This window comes from Taudactylus pleione, unplaced genomic scaffold (assembly GCF_031769625.1).
Source record: "Taudactylus pleione unplaced genomic scaffold, aTauple2 ptg000256l, whole genome shotgun sequence".
In the NCBI taxonomy this organism is placed as follows: domain Eukaryota; kingdom Metazoa; phylum Chordata; class Amphibia; order Anura; family Myobatrachidae; genus Taudactylus; species Taudactylus pleione.
In genome coordinates this window covers 22122499-22139218 of record NW_028284658.1, presented here as the reverse complement: position 1 = coordinate 22139218, position 16720 = coordinate 22122499, and the positions used below count along the sequence as shown (strand labels likewise).

At 43.5% G+C, this 16720-nt stretch overlaps 1 protein-coding gene across 2 annotated transcripts in view; it reads left to right on the top strand.

Moving 5' to 3' along the window:
• Positions 1-16720, top strand: part of AARSD1 (alanyl-tRNA synthetase domain containing 1) — a 54918-nt gene that overhangs the window by 16538 nt on the left and 21660 nt on the right. For both annotated transcript variants that reach the window (XM_088480734.1, XM_088480735.1), the window contains exons 5-10: positions 2489-2546; positions 3553-3709; positions 7294-7410; positions 9315-9445; positions 10777-10843; positions 12693-12784. In XM_088480734.1, the coding sequence (XP_088336860.1) occupies positions 2489-2546; positions 3553-3709; positions 7294-7410; positions 9315-9445; positions 10777-10843; positions 12693-12784 (622 nt within the window). The remainder of the gene's footprint in view (positions 1-2488; positions 2547-3552; positions 3710-7293; positions 7411-9314; positions 9446-10776; positions 10844-12692; positions 12785-16720) is intronic.

The following is a 16720-nucleotide window of genomic DNA, read 5'->3' as shown; positions in this document are numbered from 1 at the left end:
GGCCTTGCGGTTGAGAAACCCGACCACAGGGTTTCACTCGCAAGTCCGATGGTCGCGATGGTCAAGACCATCGCGACCATCTTATTGGACGCTCGTATATGCTGTGGGTGGTGACCCACAGCTATACGAGCGTCCAGGAGGACGCTCCATTTTAATGGAGGTGGGCCCTGATTCAGAGCGAGCACTCTGGTCAGAGCGTCCGGCTCTGAATCAGGGCCATAATCCATATTGTGTATGAGAGCGATAAACCCAGCATATACCATCACGCAAGGAATCCCTCTATTTCTCCAAGTAGGTCTCCATTCCGAAGGTCCCCCACCAACACGTTTCAATCTCTCTGGAGATCTTTATCCTTGATATACCTTGATATCCTTAGCTCAAGTCTTCAGTGTGTACATGAAAAGGAGGTGTGGCCACGCATCATGCCCCCTGCCTCAAGCACATAGCAGATGAGAGCTTTCATCTCTACCTTTCAAACTTGGGTGACACTGCAGCCTATGGGTGGTACAGTACCTGAAAAGAAGGACTGTACTGCAAACATTGGGATGGTTGGGGGGAATATATGCATGCATACATACGTAGTCATACAAACACACACACATGCATACATACATAGTCCCAAACATATACACATACATACAGTCACACACTTATACATACATATGCTGCACACATACATAGTCACAAACATATACACATACAGTCGCACACATACATAGTCACACACTTTTTCACATACATAGTCACATACCTACCTATACAGACATACTGTCACACACAAAGTTGTAGATAGTCACACATATATACACATACATACAGTACTTACATACAGTCACACATATCATACTTTTGACGTGATTCAAATTGAATCACGGCCCGGCTCCCACTTTACATTGCCGGTAATTATGCTATTGTCTAGCGGGGCGGACCTACGTTGAAGTGATCGTGTTGCTACGCCCCCCAGCACTGCCCACTTCTACAGCTCCACGCACTTCGCTGTGCCGGCCTGCCTGCCCCCTCTTGGAGGGGGCAGCCCAAACGTTGGCAAGTATGACACACATACAAATAGTTGCGCACATACACAGTTACACACATTTATGCATAGTCGCACACATACATACAGTCACAAACACGCACACATACATATATACATACATAGTCACACACACATGCATACAGACAGTCGTCGTCCACTCCCTGAGTACCTCTTACCTTATAGGCTGGACGCTGGACAGTCCTCTGAGTCATCATTCCGGGTCTGTGCAGTTCTTCTCCTCTCTCCGTGCTGCTGACACCGACTGTACAGTGCAGTGTAGCCTCAACCTCCATTTTTATTCTACAGCTCAGTGCAGTTCTGCTTTGCACTGAAGCTGTAATTAAAGGATGGGGTGCCGCCTCCTTAGTCCGGCTCTGCTGGTTCTCCGACCAGGGTTGGCAAAATCTGCTTGATCTGTTCCTGAGATCCCCACCGGTTGCACAACGGACCATCTCTGCACACTATAGTATTTTACAGAAAATAATTAATCATTCACATGTACACTGGGGTATGAGTCTGTGTTTATCTTCCTTCCCAACACTCTCCTATGAGATCTTGGTCAGAGCTTTACACACTTCATGTAAACTAGTACTCACTGCCCGATAAAGCCATATTACAGACATGGATCTCATCTATACCACCAACTTTATTGTACACTGGTTAGATCATGAGTGTGCTGCATCGTATAAAGAATTGTTTCGGCTTTGGTTAACTTGTATGTGATGGGACGAGGTGACTGTATTGCCCATGGGAGATTTTCGGAAAACTCGTCCTTGTTATCTATCCTGGATTCATGTAAAAATTAAAATGTTATTAATGTGGAAACAATTTCTTGGACCCCTCTTATGCTCTGTCACTTGGACATGTGTTATGTTGATGTGTTGTGGTGCTTCACTAATAAAATTATATTCTAAAAATAAAATACTGTTCTGCCACTGATAAGTTTGCCAATTATATACTTCCATAGTTACAAGGCATTTGGTTACTACTTATATTCTATAGCAGGCATAGGCAATCATGGCAGTAGTGCCACATGCTGGCACTGGAAGATGTTTTGTTTGAAGTAGCACTTGTGAGGTCAGCCCCTCTCCTAATATGCGTACAGTGCTGTTCCTCTCCTCCTGTTCCACTTCCTTTATTTAGCTTTATAAGACCCTAAGAAACCCATTTAGTCCTGCTCGCAGTTGAATAACAGTACAAAATACTGAAGCATGTCTTTATCTCCAGAATACAAGTGATCCTTCTAACCTGAGAAAACTAACTTCAGAAAAGGAAGAACAGGGAAGCCTGTAACAGTTTTTAGCACCCAACTAATACTTTTACTGATGTTTGTATATGTTGTAATGGTGGTGGTACACCAGGAATTTATTTAGGCTTCAAATGTTGAACATCTTCAACCCAAACCAAAAAACGTTTCCTACCACTGTTTTATAGTGTCTGTATTTTGAACAGGCCAACATCTTGTCACAGCCATCGCAGATTCTCTGTATGGGTTCAAGACAACATCTTGGTAAGTCAACAAAGTGTCTTCCTCTTATACTACATTGTCAGTCTAGTCTCATGGTTTTCTGTAATTAGATATTGCACTCTGGGCCTGATTCAGAGCCGGACGCTATTTGCGAACAGTCGTTCAGAAAAAGGGGCCGGCTATTTAAATTGAGCGCTCGCTCTTTGCGGTCTGTTGACTCCTCTATGTCTGAGCGAGCGAACGAAACATGCGCTCCCTATTTTGTAAAGACGCCCCCTGGCCGTTCGCATGATATGTAATCCCCGCTATTTATTAGATTAATCGAGTACATCGAAAGGCGTCTGAACTGCTCGCAGTGCTTGTGGTAGGTTTTACTTCCCGCAATCACTGCGAGCAGTTCAGGCTAAAAGACAACCAAGTGACGTGATCGATGACACTCCCTTACTAATTATGCACTCCCATTAAACGCCCGTTTTGACTGTTTGGCACGCCTGCGTTCGGATCTCCACTCCCCGTTTTCAAGCACCTTCCCCTGTTACCACCCACAAACGCCTCATTCTGTCACTCAAATTAGCAGGCCCTCGCTGTTTAGCGAGCGCACGATTTCCGACCGCAATGACTGGTTGGCACATGCGCATTACGACCCATACGCATGCACAGATGTGCGAACATCGCTCGGACCGAACGAGCGGCCGCTTACGAGCGGCTCTGAATCAGGCTCTCTGGCCGTTATAAAACGAGCTTGATGTTGAACAAATGTATGGGTGAAGATGAGTATGTATGTATATATTATTTATTGGACCTGAAATACAATAAATATTGTACTAGCAACCATATAAAGTACTGTAATTTGGCATTATCCTGCCTTCTTTGGTATGAGAATCATTCACTACAGAAGTGCATTGGGATGATTATATACATGGCAGGTTTCCTGTAGTAGTAATTTGTTGTAATTTCTTCATTCATTTTTGTCCACTTGGGCACAGATGGCATCTTCTGAATGATAACAGCTCACTTATTAATTAACTTCATTGTATTTTATTGACAGGGAGCTGGGACGCCAGCGTAGTTTCATAGAATTGGACACACAAACAATGACCAGCGTACAGGTTGAAGCTATAGAACTGCTGGTGAATCAGAAGATCCGCCAACGTGTGCCCGTTACTGTGAAAGTGATTACTGCCTATCATTCCGAATTTGACCATGTAAGCCTGGTGATTAGCTCAAACATTTATCAGGGTCCAAATAGCCAGACTTTATAAACTACAAATATACCATACTATTTATTATAAATATTATACCGGGTATACTATACTGCTCTAGATGAAATATGTTTATAAGAACCCATACAAAGCGACAGCTCATCAGATGTTAAGATAGGGAATTTGTTATAAATGAAGGATTATTATAGGGGCAGAATGGTGATGTGATGATGACCGATATGGGGGTTTAGGAAGGTATAAAATGGAAATTATGTCATAAGTTCAGGGGCAGCTGCAAAGCTTCTAAAACACTTGTGTGAAATGTGCTCATTAAGCATCAAAAAGTCACGTTTTAAGGATTTCCTGATCTATAAAAGTGGATAGGCCTTAGATCGATTCATCTTTTCCAATTTGAGAAATCCAAATTGCATTGTCAAATGAGTATTATCTCCACAGTAGTAATAATTGTATGCTACAGGTTTGGTAAAATAACACTGTAGTTTTTTATGATACATAGCAATGTTTTTAGGACAAAATTAATATTAAAAATAAAATATTCTTAAAATCTATACATAGATAGGGTTACTAGATTTGACTATGCAAAACCAGACATGTATCAACTAGGGCTCGTTCAGATAAGTGATTAGTCATCGTTATGTCAGAATTTATTCATGTGGTGTTCCAAATGCAAAGTGATGCACACATGCGATGAATATTGCGCAGGCTTTGGGACCATTCATCCTTACCCCTGTTCTCCTCATATAAGCAACTGCAGTAACTGTGGGTTGGTATATAGATAGCACTTGGGACTGGCCAAGGTATTCTACCACTTTCCTAGGCTTAATGATCACAATGCCTGTGCAATATCAGTTATAATTTGCTTGCATTGCTTTTTTTCATTTGGAACAACCATTAACAAATTCTGGTTTTGAGCCCTATCATATGCTGCACTCCAAGCAGTTCACATATATGTTTCCTACCTATAGTTGTTTTCACTATACTTTTTTTTTTATATAGCTTTTTTTCTGCTAATAAGACTCACTTGCTTTACATTTGCAGATAAAAAAAACATGATACAAAATAGACTTAAGTAGGACTACAGAAAAGAGATCTAAACATTTGGGTTGTTAGAAACTAAATGAGCATTCATGAAATACTTGAGTAAATAGATGTCTGATTTTAAAAATTTCCAGAATAGTGGCCTCACAAACTGTGCAAGGTAGCGAGTTCCACAGAGTCTGCGCCGCAAAGCTAAAACCTTGTCCAACAAAACTATGGCAGATTCTAGGTACTGCTATTAGTACTTCATTTGCAAGTCGAAGTAAGCAGATGGGGATGTAAGGATCCAATGTTTCTGCAGTTACCCTGGACCCTGGTTATGTAGGGCTTTGAAAGCCAGTAAGCCAATCTTGAAATAGATTATTCACCACTCAGGCAGCCAGTAAATGGAGTAGAGATTTGGTGTCATGTGGAAGAACCTGGGCTGGTTTGGCTACTGCATTGTGCATCAGCTGCAAGCTGTGCAATTATTTTGCTGGGAGACCAAGGTAGAGGGCATTGCAGTAGTCCAAGTGTTTTGTTACAAATGTATACATGAGTTTAGAAAGATCTTCTGAGGGAATGAAATTAAATTTGATGTCTAAATGTCAAGCCACAATCCAGCACAACACCGAGAATCTGCATATGATCACTGTTTTGCAACTCCAAACCACCAAGTGCAAGTACGGTTGGATGGCAAGGCTGTAGTCTTGTTCTCCTATCATAAGAAGCTCTATTTTGATAGGACTCTGTAACAGCCAACTGGCACTCATCCATTCCTGAAGCTCAGCTACACAGGCATTTAAGATTGTTATTAGATTCTGAGCAGTCAGGGCAAAAGACAGTTACTGATGAGTATCATCTGCTTAGCAGTGATAGACCAGGCCATGGCATTTAATTATTCCTCCCAGTAGTAGTAACTTGCATAGGAGATAGAATTGTGGAACACTGCACTGGTACCTGAACACTCTGACCTGTGAGAAATGATTTGAACCACTATGGACTATGGATCCAGTCCACGTTAATTCTTCAGGCACTCAACTAGAATCCCATCATCTATGGCGGTGGTTCTCAAACTCTGTTCTCAGGACCCCTGTGAGGAGACCTGTAAAGCATGCACTGTTTGGGGTCCTGAGGACCGAGTTTGAGAACCTGTGATCTATGGTATGAAATGCTGCAGAGAGATCCAGAAGGATTAATACTGAACAATAATCTCTGTCTCTTGCCATTGTCAGAGCTGTTTCAGTACTATGTTATCTTTGAAAACCTGACTAATATGGTTCATAAATGTCATATGTTGATAGATCGGTTTCCAGTTGAGTTGTAACCACTTTCACAATCTTTCCTAGACTGTAGTTAGTGATGCAACTGGGATCTAAGGCCCTCATTCAGAGCTGGACGCTCTGAGCAGAGCGCACGCTCTGAATGAGGGCCGTCCTCCATAATTATGGAGCGTCCTCCTGGACGCTCGTGTAGCTGTGGGTCACCACCCACAGCCTATACGAGCGTGCAGGTTGATGGCCGCGATGGTCTTGACCATCGCGACCATCGCCACTGTGAGCCAGAGCCTGCGGTTGAGTTTCTCAACCGCAAGGCCCGGAGTGATTTTGGCTCTATCAGAGCCAAAATCACTCCCACTGACATCACTAGTGATGTCAGTGGGCCGGCTTCTGACGGTAGGCGTTCCCTTGGGAACGCCCCCGTCTGGGAGGCATGCCCACCAAAGGGGGCGTGCTGTCAATCAACATCGACAGCACGCCCCCTTTGATCAGACACAACGAGCGAAGGAAAGTCCTTCGCTCGTCGCGTCTGGTGCATGCGCACGACGGAGCTCCCTCCGTCGTGCGCATGCACAGTGCACACCATCGACCCACTTGCGAGTGGACAGCCGCTTGCGAGTGGGTCTGAATCAGGCCCTAAATTTGTTGTTTTTCTTTTTTTTTGTTAGAAGAGATCAACAATTCCTTTAGCTATTCAGGAAGAAATGTCTGCATGCAAAGAGCAGTTTACTATTTTGGCACATACTGGGCCAATTAATCAGTACACCAAATTAGTAGCTTGTTTGAAACAGGGTCTAGATCACAGGTAGTTGGAGGTAATCTTCGGTTAATTTCAACAATGTCTTCTACATCCAGGGGGCCGAAGCTAGTCCATGATTCATTCATCTGCTAGCTTGGAACCTTGGCACTCATTTAATGGCACAGTTGGGATTTTAGCCCAGATGGTAGATACCTTATCAGCAAAGAAGATTGCAAACTCATTGCATCTTGACTGGGAGAGAGATGCAGACATGCTGGTTTGCAAGGCATCTCCACCGTTCAGAATCGCTGAGCTGGCCTGTTGTTGACCGCAATGTTTCGACTTGTGAGGCACTCTGACTTCTTATTGATGATTGTGGATTCATGTTCTTTAGTATACTTTAGATATGCACATAAAGTACTGATTTCTTAGTATTGGTTTTATGGCTGTACTGAGATTTCTGACCATATACTATGAAGAGAACAGTTTATTTGTAGGTTCATTTTCTTGTTCACTTCTTTATCTTATAGGTCAGAAGCCGAGGTTTACCTGATGACCATGCCGGTCCCGTGAGAATAATTGACATAGAAGGAGTTGATGCCAACATGTGTTGTGGCACCCATGTTGCAAACCTCAGTGACCTACAGGTCAGTAGATTTATTTTCGGTTTCTTTTTTCAAAGCAACTTTTTATTAACAGCAGGAAATAAATGACAACAAAAAGAAAATAAACATTCTACACACCATAAGTGCAATCTGTTATTGAACAATCTTTACAAATAAATGCAAATGTGGAACAAATAGTGAAAGACTACAGAGGGGGAAAGGGGCGGGAATTACCCTCGAATTATGAAAACGCAAAAGTAGATTAAAAGCTCAGAATGAGATTCCTCACAGTGTGGGCTGAGATAATTGCGTGAAGGCCTGATGTTATTAAATTGGTAACTAGATTTCTTAACTTATTAAATGCAGTAAAAATCACAAATATACATTGTTACTGATTGGAAGCAAGACAGATTTCTGCCTCCAATTTACCTGAATGGAATGATGACCACCATGATGATCTCTCACTCTAGCCAGATGGTGCTGGGCTAAGTAGGATTATGGACTAGCATGGGATTTTGAAGGGATATTCCAACGCTTCCTTTTCCCAAAATATTTATATTCTGTGTACCTACATAACTGAAATGTTATAAACCTAGCAAACATTATGTACTGTAGATGCTCTGTAAGGGACTTCAAGTCACACTGCCATGCAAAAAGGAGTAAGTGCATGGGCTACAAATGGCACTGCAGTTATGTCTCTATATATTTTAATTAGAGAGTACAACTTAGCGGGGAAGGGGGGGGTGTTATATAGCGCCGGCCTATATAAATATATAAGGTCTGGCAGGTGTGGTTAGTCTGCACCTCATCTTTGTCCCCCACATTGTCCCTGATTATGGTCCAAGTATTGCTCAGTACCATGGTTTGCTAAATCCACCTTATTCCCATTTGTGGGAATCCTATTGTTTGTTACATATTTTATCTGTTATTGTTCCTGTTCTATTATTCTGTATAAACTGGTAAATTAGAAAAACATGCAATAGAGAAATATGCCTGCATCCATTAAGCAACTGAATCATTTATTTGATTAGCTAGTGCTGTGATGGCATTCAGGAAATGATTGACCGTTGGGAAATATAGCTGGTGTTTCTAATGCTGGGCATACACTATACAATTATCTGTCCAATCTGGCTGGTTGGAATGAAAACCTGGTAATGTATGGGAGCATGAGATTCGACCATCTGGTACCAAACACATGCAAATGGACAAAAACTATTGTTCAAGTTGGTTAAATATGTTTGATTTAACTAATTTGTCTGCACAACCATTTTTGACTGTTTTCCAGTGTTCATGAGCAAATGATCAATTGTCATTTGCTCCCACACATTACCAGATTTTCATTCCAACCAGCCAGATTGGACAGATATCTGACAGATAATTGTAGTGTATGTCCAGCATAAGCAAGACACGCATCTGGATTTTCTGACTGCTACAGTGTTCTGTTACATAGGAGGATTACTACATTTAGACAGCAATGGTATCCATCTGACAAGACCAGGAATGCGCATATAATTCAGTCACTTTTTAGATATGTTGTTATGATTGCATTATTGGGTATTGTCAGAGATAACAAATACTGATGTATTGGAGATGTGGGGCATATTTATGAAGCGACGGCTTTGCTTGTCCGCTATTCTGGTCACAGGATTTAAAATGGTAATTATATTACTTGCAAAACACACTTGGTTTTGCATTTAATATTATTGCTATTTTAAATACCACGTCCAGAACCACCGATAGGCACCACCGCTTCTTAAATATACCATATGGAGTGTGTTGGGGAGCTCAAAGTTACTTTTAAATGTAATGATGCCTAATATTTTCTAATCTCTATCCTGCCTACAGGTAGCGTTTTTTTTGGACAGTGCTTGTAATATGGACACATGAAACAGTTTTTTGTTTTCAGTATCAGAATTTTAAAATGTATTTTACTGTCACTTCTGCAGGTGATTAAGATTTTGGGTACAGAGAAAGGGAAGAAGAACAAAACAAATTTAATCTTCATTGCTGGAGAAAGAGTACTGAAATACGCTGCTCGGAGCTACAGCACTGAAAAGTCTTTAACTTCACTTTTAAAGTAAGGAATATTCTCCAGTAATGTACAACTGTGGACAAGCTGCAAATGAAGAGTGAGCTTTTTATAATAAACACAGGTCAACTCATACTAAGGGCCGAATTCAATTAGGTGTGAAAAGTCGCGATCGAAAAAAGCGTTCGCTGATGGGCAGTTTTCGCCTCATTTGCCAGTTTTGACGCTATGTTTTCCCGTACTTTCCCCTACTTTCTCATCTTTCTCGCTTTTCGCCCTGTTCAATTGCAAAACAGGCAAAAACACATATATGTGAAAACTAGCGAAAAGTACAGCATATTTTGGGAAAATCAGTCTGTACCCCATAAAAAGCCTAACTGACACTGGAAATCAATATAGAGGTGTATTACTAGCCCTAATAAAAGTATTTTGGGTTCTTAAATTGACCCAAATTGCTGTTATATGCATATTTGCATAAGTGTTGGAAAATGATATAAAGCAATTTATTTTGGAAAAAATAAAAGTTATAGTTAAATTGGGGGTACATTAAAATGGGTGTTAGTATATTTTTGCGGCTATAAAGTGCAGTTTTAATAAATGTTAAAAAATACACCTGCTGCGGGTACCTGCAATCCTAAAAACATCTGTCCCATCCATACAGCCCCCCAAACTACCTGACCCAGTACTTTAAACCCATTTTTCTACACTTTTTACATTTTCACCCAAAAAAAGACATGTCATTAAGAGGGGGAATTAAGCTATTTTTATTTTTTTGCTTAATTAGTCATTGGGGGGTGTCCAAGGGTTTTTTTTAGGCAAAAATAGGGATTTTGCTAATTTTTTCACCTGCCTTTGAGGTGGGGACAACTTTTCACCGGTTTCCGCCTATGGAATTTTTGCACGTGCGAAAACTTCGGGAATTGAATAGTGTGATACGCTGGTATGCACGAAAAGATCGTATCGGTGAACACTTTTTTGCCAAACGTGACTTTTCACACCTAATTGAAATCGGCCTTTAGGTTGACACCTGGGTGGCACAAAATTGTAGTCTTAATAAATATTACCAAACCAGAACCCATTATCATTTGCGGAGTTCAGAAGTGCAGACTTGCAGTGTGTGATGTCGTTGCACAAATGGAGATTACTTTTAGTGGTGATGATGATGATGCTGCAAAAACAACATGAAAATGAATTGATTATACTCCCTTCTGTCTCTTATCCCTCCCCGCTCCAATTTGCATCATGCAATGCATTGTGTTCCATGCAAAGTATCACTAGGTCTAATACCGTCTCATGCTGACCTTGCTGCTTGTTTTGTTGCTGCTGTTATTCCCATGTCTGCACCTTGTAACACAATGTTGCTACTGTTTTCTGTACAGGAACGGGCCTGAGGAACATGTTGAAGCTGTGGAGAAATTGCAGAAATCTGTGAGAGCTCTGCAGAAGGTATGGGAATTGTTTGCTGACCTGATAGTGGTTAGATTCATTGGAACAATAAAACCCAATTGCCACGTTTTCTTTGATTCTACCATAAATGTTACTAGAAACAAATCAGCTATGGCCCTCATTCAGAGCCGTACGCTCTGAGCAGAGCGCACGCTCTGAATGAGGGCTGGCCTCCATGAGAATGGAGCGTCCTCCTGGACGCTCGTATAGCTGTGGGTCACCACCCACAGGCTATACGAGCGTGCAGTTTGATGGCCGCGATGGTCGTGACCATCGCGACCATCGAAACTGCGAGACGGAGCCTGCGGTTGAGGTTTTCAACCGCAAGCTCCGGAGTGATTTTGGCTCTATCAGAGCCAAAATCACTCCCACTGACATCACTTCTGACGGGAGGCGTTCCCGTGGGAACGCCCCCGTCAGGGAGGCACGCCCTCGGCACGCCTACCAAAGGGGGCGTGCTGTCAATCAACATCGACAGCACGCCCCCCTTTGATCAGACACAACGAGCGAAGGACTTTCCTTCGCTCGTCGCGTCTGGCGCATGCGCACGACGGAGCTCCCTCCGTCGTGCGCATGCTCAGTCCAGAACATCGACCCACTTGCGAGCGGACAGCCGCTCGCGAGTGGGTCTGAATCAGGCCCTATGTCCTCAAATAGCTTTGTTATGAAGGATAATTCTTCTCGTGTTACCATTGTCTGAGCTTTAAAAAGCAGTGGATGGTATCATTGATGGAGAAAGTGCAGTAACAATGCACACAGGGTTTTGTGTGGCAAAAAATGGTTTGGGATGTAAGCTGTTCATATAATTGTTTCTGCCACACATGGTCACCAATCCTGTAGTTTTAAACTTAGTTTTAGGTCTATCTGACATTACATTGTTTGTGTGCCAAAAACATTGTGGTCAGATTCGAACAAGCAAATCCAAAAACATTTTGTTATATTGCTGCATTGTCTTTTTTTGTGTGTGTAACCCATGAGGCTGTGTGCCTGATCCCTCAGCAACCATATCTGTGCTATTAGGGCCTGATTCAGAGATGGACGGTATTGCACAACTTGCAGGAAAGCAGCTGTACACAACCGTCCAACTCAAATGCAGCAGGAGGTATCTTTATGAAATAGACACCTCATTGCTGCATCTGCGATCCGAGTGCAGTGTCCGTAGACGCTGCCTCGGATCACCATGGCGACCATTGGTCGCGATGGATGCTCCTTCGGTCAGGCTGTATAAGCGGAGACTTACTTAGTGTGGCCGTTTAGCAGCCTGCGAGGCCAGGAAATGTACTTCGACCGATGCAGAGCTTGGCCTCATCCCTTCTGAAAAATAAGGGCAACAAACCCCGTTTCCGGGATCGCTGGACAGCCGCGCCCCCGCTACGCCCCCCAAACGCACTGCGGCATGGGAGATCTGTGAGCAATATCGTAGGACCCATTCTGCACATGCGCAGAACGGGTCTTGCGCATGTTTGCATACATCTCTGAAATCAGAACCTTAGGTCTTCCACATATACATGTTTTTACCGCAATAAGGCTGAAATACCTTGTATCATAAACTTTATACAGACTTATCACCGCTACATGAGCAGTTATGTAACTACATCAATCAGTGCCTTGAATGGTGACCAGCAGACACTCGTGGCTATCCGATCATTAGATTGCACTTAGGGCTTCCTTAATCTTGAAGCAGTGCCACAGGGCACCAATGTGAGAGTTTTGCAAAACCATTGTGAACTACATATCTATCACATTTAAATAATAGAATGTGAGCAAGAAATAATGCTGCAAAAGCCTCACATTGATGAGATGCCGGGAAACGTAATCACATAATAATTTTGTGTTATTTGTATTTCAGAATAATTTGACTTTATTGCGAGATCTTGCTGTTCTTACAGCCCAGAATTTCAAAAACAGCGAAGCCAGGGGCAAAGTTTTCTCATTACACAGGTGAGATTACTCTGATAGATTACAATCATATGGCCTATAGTGCACAGTACTGGCTGATGTGCACCGTACACTGTATCACCCTCTTCATGCATAGAAGTTGATGTAGTGGATGGAGCTGTCATATTCGGCTTGGCTTACAAGTACTTTACCTTCAAGAAACATCACTTGAATTTGGCATTCATTAGGGGCACATGTATAAGGAAGTTTGTAGAACACATTCTAGAGGACATTATAATGCATTAATACAGAACAAAGCAAATAGCGGGAATGAGAGGATCAGATATAAATCACAATTACCAGTAATCGGTTTCATGCAATTTAGACAAACAAAAGTTATGAAATGTAACACATTAATAGTATTTGCACAATGCGTATGACTCTGCATTGCCTGTACTTATACAAAGTATAAGTGCCAGTGTAGTTTTGGGTGGGACGTCACTGTCATCTTTCTTCGCTATAATATTGTATGGAATCTCGCCACCTTGTGAACTACTTGACAAACTTCCATCAAATGAGCCATGTTCTGAGTAGGTTGTCCCTGTACATGTGTCTGCCTCATGTACTTTCAACACTGAAAAACTGAGAGTGCAGTCGCAGTTCTTCCAGGACAGCGTGTGGTCTGGTCCCCCAGGATCAGCGTACTCTCCCCAGAGTCTGCATATGTAGCGCTATTTCCTACCAGACACTGCGTCTGTGTAGTTGAGTATAGTGCCGCTTTGCAGCGTCTTTCTTAGTTTGTATGTAACTTGTGCTAGCGCTATCTCTCTATCTTTTTCTCTATCTGTCAACTTATGACTATACCCTCTCTCTCATTCTGCCCTAAATACAGGTCTTGTTAAGGGTAGCTCATACCTGACCTCAGATATATAGATATATATATATAGATATATATATAATATAGTATCTATACTTACTTGTGGTTGCTTTGTACACAGTGCGTTATTTACCCCGCAGACATATCTGACAAGGGTAATGGACACTTTCCTGTACTTTTGTCAGATTAAGTACTGCAGTTTTCAGTGAGGAGGATGTGGTTCAGGATGGGTTATGTATGAGGTGTTCTAACCCGCCATGTTCCTCGATCAGTACAGGATACAGGAGCCTCCTTGGGCGGCTTTCTCTCAGATGCTGTCCTCCATTGTAGACCGCATGGCGGCCCCGGCTGTTGTTCCTACTATGGGGTACCACAGCAGCCCGTCCCTTAATCATAGGGACTACCACTGAATATGCAGACCCCTACTGCACCTCAGCATACGGTCATGCCCACAGTGGGATTACTACAGGACCATCCACTATGGGTGGATGTTTTTTCTCTAACTCAGTACAGAGTCTGGCAGCGACCTCTACTGCTCTTCAGACCATGTTACAGAATGAGAATCCCGTTGGACCTCTTAAGCGTCATATGTTGTCATCTCAATCCACACAGCTATCAGAGTCTGAGATGTCTTCTGATGACGGAGAAGTGACTGATGCATCTAACCCTGACTCCCCTTGGCAAGTGACGGAGCCTAAGTCAAGGATTAATATTCCTGGTGCGTGCCATCAGATCCGCATTGGTTATAGAGGATGACGAGCCAGCCCCTAAATCCAAACACCCCCTGTTTAAACAGGTGATTTAAACAGGTTAAGGTGACTTCGGCAGTATTCCCTCTGTCAGATCAGCTGGTGGATCACATGGCTGAAGCCTGGCAATTGCCTGGTAAGAGGTATCAACCTCAGAAACGTTTGACCTCCTGTTACCTGTTTCCGGAGGCTCATTGTAATAAGTGGGAATCTCACCCCTGCAGTAGATTCACACGTTACACGGCTAATAAAAAGTACAAAGTTACCTATGCCTTCCATTTCTTCCTTAAAGGATCCTACGGATAGGAAGGTGGAAACTTGCCTGAAGTGTATTTACTCTCTTTCAGGAGCTGTTGCCTGGCCGTCCATGGCTATCTCCTGGGTAGCTAAGGCTATAGAGAGTTGGGCCGATACACTTGAGGACTCCTTGGAAGTTCCAGAGTACGCAGATGTCTCCGCAGTCGCCGGGTGTCAGTCCACTCGGCGATACAGGTTGTGGGATCTATGGTGTCCACATTCGACATGGTGGATTATGCTCCGTTCCATTCCAGGCCCCTGCAGCGGCTGATCCTCTCCAGGTGGGACAGATTACCCCACCGGATCAGAGCTCAGACGATGGTACTCTCTCCGAAGGTGCGTCTGTCCCTCTCTTGGTGGCTACAGACATCTCATCTAACCAAGGGTTGCCCCTTTTGGATCCAGGACTTTATACTCCTAACAACGGACACCAGTCTCCGGGGATGGGGCGCAGTGACTAGTCCACACTCCTTTCAGGGCCGGTGGAAAAGGGTAGAGGCATCCCTGCCCATCAACATATTGGAACTTCGGGCTGTGTACAGGGCCCTCATGATGGCAAAGCACATTCTTCATGGAAAGCCCGTGCAGGTTCAGTCCGACAACGCCACCCCAGTGGCGTACATCAACCATCAAGGAGGCACTCGAAGTCGGGCAGCAATGACAGAAGTGTCACGCATTCTGACATGGGCAGAATCTCATCTCCCGGCCTTTTCGGCAGTGTTCATTCCGAGAGTTCTCAATTGGGGAGCGGGCTTCCTCAGCCGTCACGACGTGCATCCAGGGGAATGGTTTCTTCACCAAGAGGTGTTTCAACTTATAGTGGACAAATGGGGTTTTCCAGAGGTGGACCTCCATGGCCTCTCGACACAATCACAAGTTACCAGTGTACGGGTCCAGAACAAGAGATACCGAAACAAGCCTGGTGGATGCTCTGTCAATAAAATGGACCTTCCTGTTTGCGTACCTATTTCATCCTGTCCCCCTGCTTCTTCGAGTTCTTCGGAGGTTCAAGCAAGATGGAGGCACTATCCTGCTGTTGGCTACAGCTTGGCCCAGACGTCATTGGCACTCAGATCTTAGGTGTCTCTCCATCGACACTCCGTTCCTCCTGCCTCAACGTCCGGACTTGTTGTCTCGGGGTCCTTGCCTTTACCCGGACCTGGATCGTCTGTCTTTGACGGCATGGATTCTCTAGCTCGGTCATCAACACGATGCTTAGAGCACGTAAATCTGCCTCCGCCAGGATTTTCCAAGGAAGTGTGGCATAAATATATCCAGTGGAGTCGTACAAAAGCATACGACCCTCAGGTGTTTCGAATTTCCAGCTGGGTTCTACTCCAGCCTATGGACCCTGGAGTAGAAAATGAGAGCTATGGTAAGAACTTAACCTTGGTTAACTCTTTCTTCGAAGTCCACAGGGCACCCGCCCTGACACACCTGGCTTCATATGGGCTATCTTACTGGTCATCGGTTTCCCGTCTCCTCTGTGAGAGTGATTCTTGAGTGTTCCAGTCTTCCTTCTCTCTTATCATCCTCCAGCCTTTTGCTTATTACCAACTGAGGTGCCTCTGGATCGGGGGCGGGGTATAGGGAGAATGGACCCAATGTATCCTGGGAGCTGTAAAGTTTTAACTGCGTGGTGCCTGGATTGGTTCCCATCACCTACATCCCAAGGTCTCCCTGTGGACCCTATGTCCTTCGCAGAAAGAGAGTTAACCAAGTTAAGTTCTTACCATAACTCTCATTTTCACAGGAAAAAGTGATCCGTCAACGGATCCATTTGCACTTTCAATATCTATTCTTGTGCGTATGCATGGTGCGGCACATATGCAGTCTGCGATTTGAAGCGCATGTGCAGTTTGCAGATCTCAGCGTGATCCATCCGTATTTGAATTTGTGTCCGTTTCAGAAACTGTTCCAATATATCTGATTCAACTGTGTGTAGGCTGTGTATACACACAAAACAAATTATAAACAGAAAAGGAATGCCTGATTTGTCTTCCTAATAAAAACACACATGAAAGCCAAGTACAGCAATGTTTGTTTTTTAACAGGTGAATGGAGGCTAAATGGATA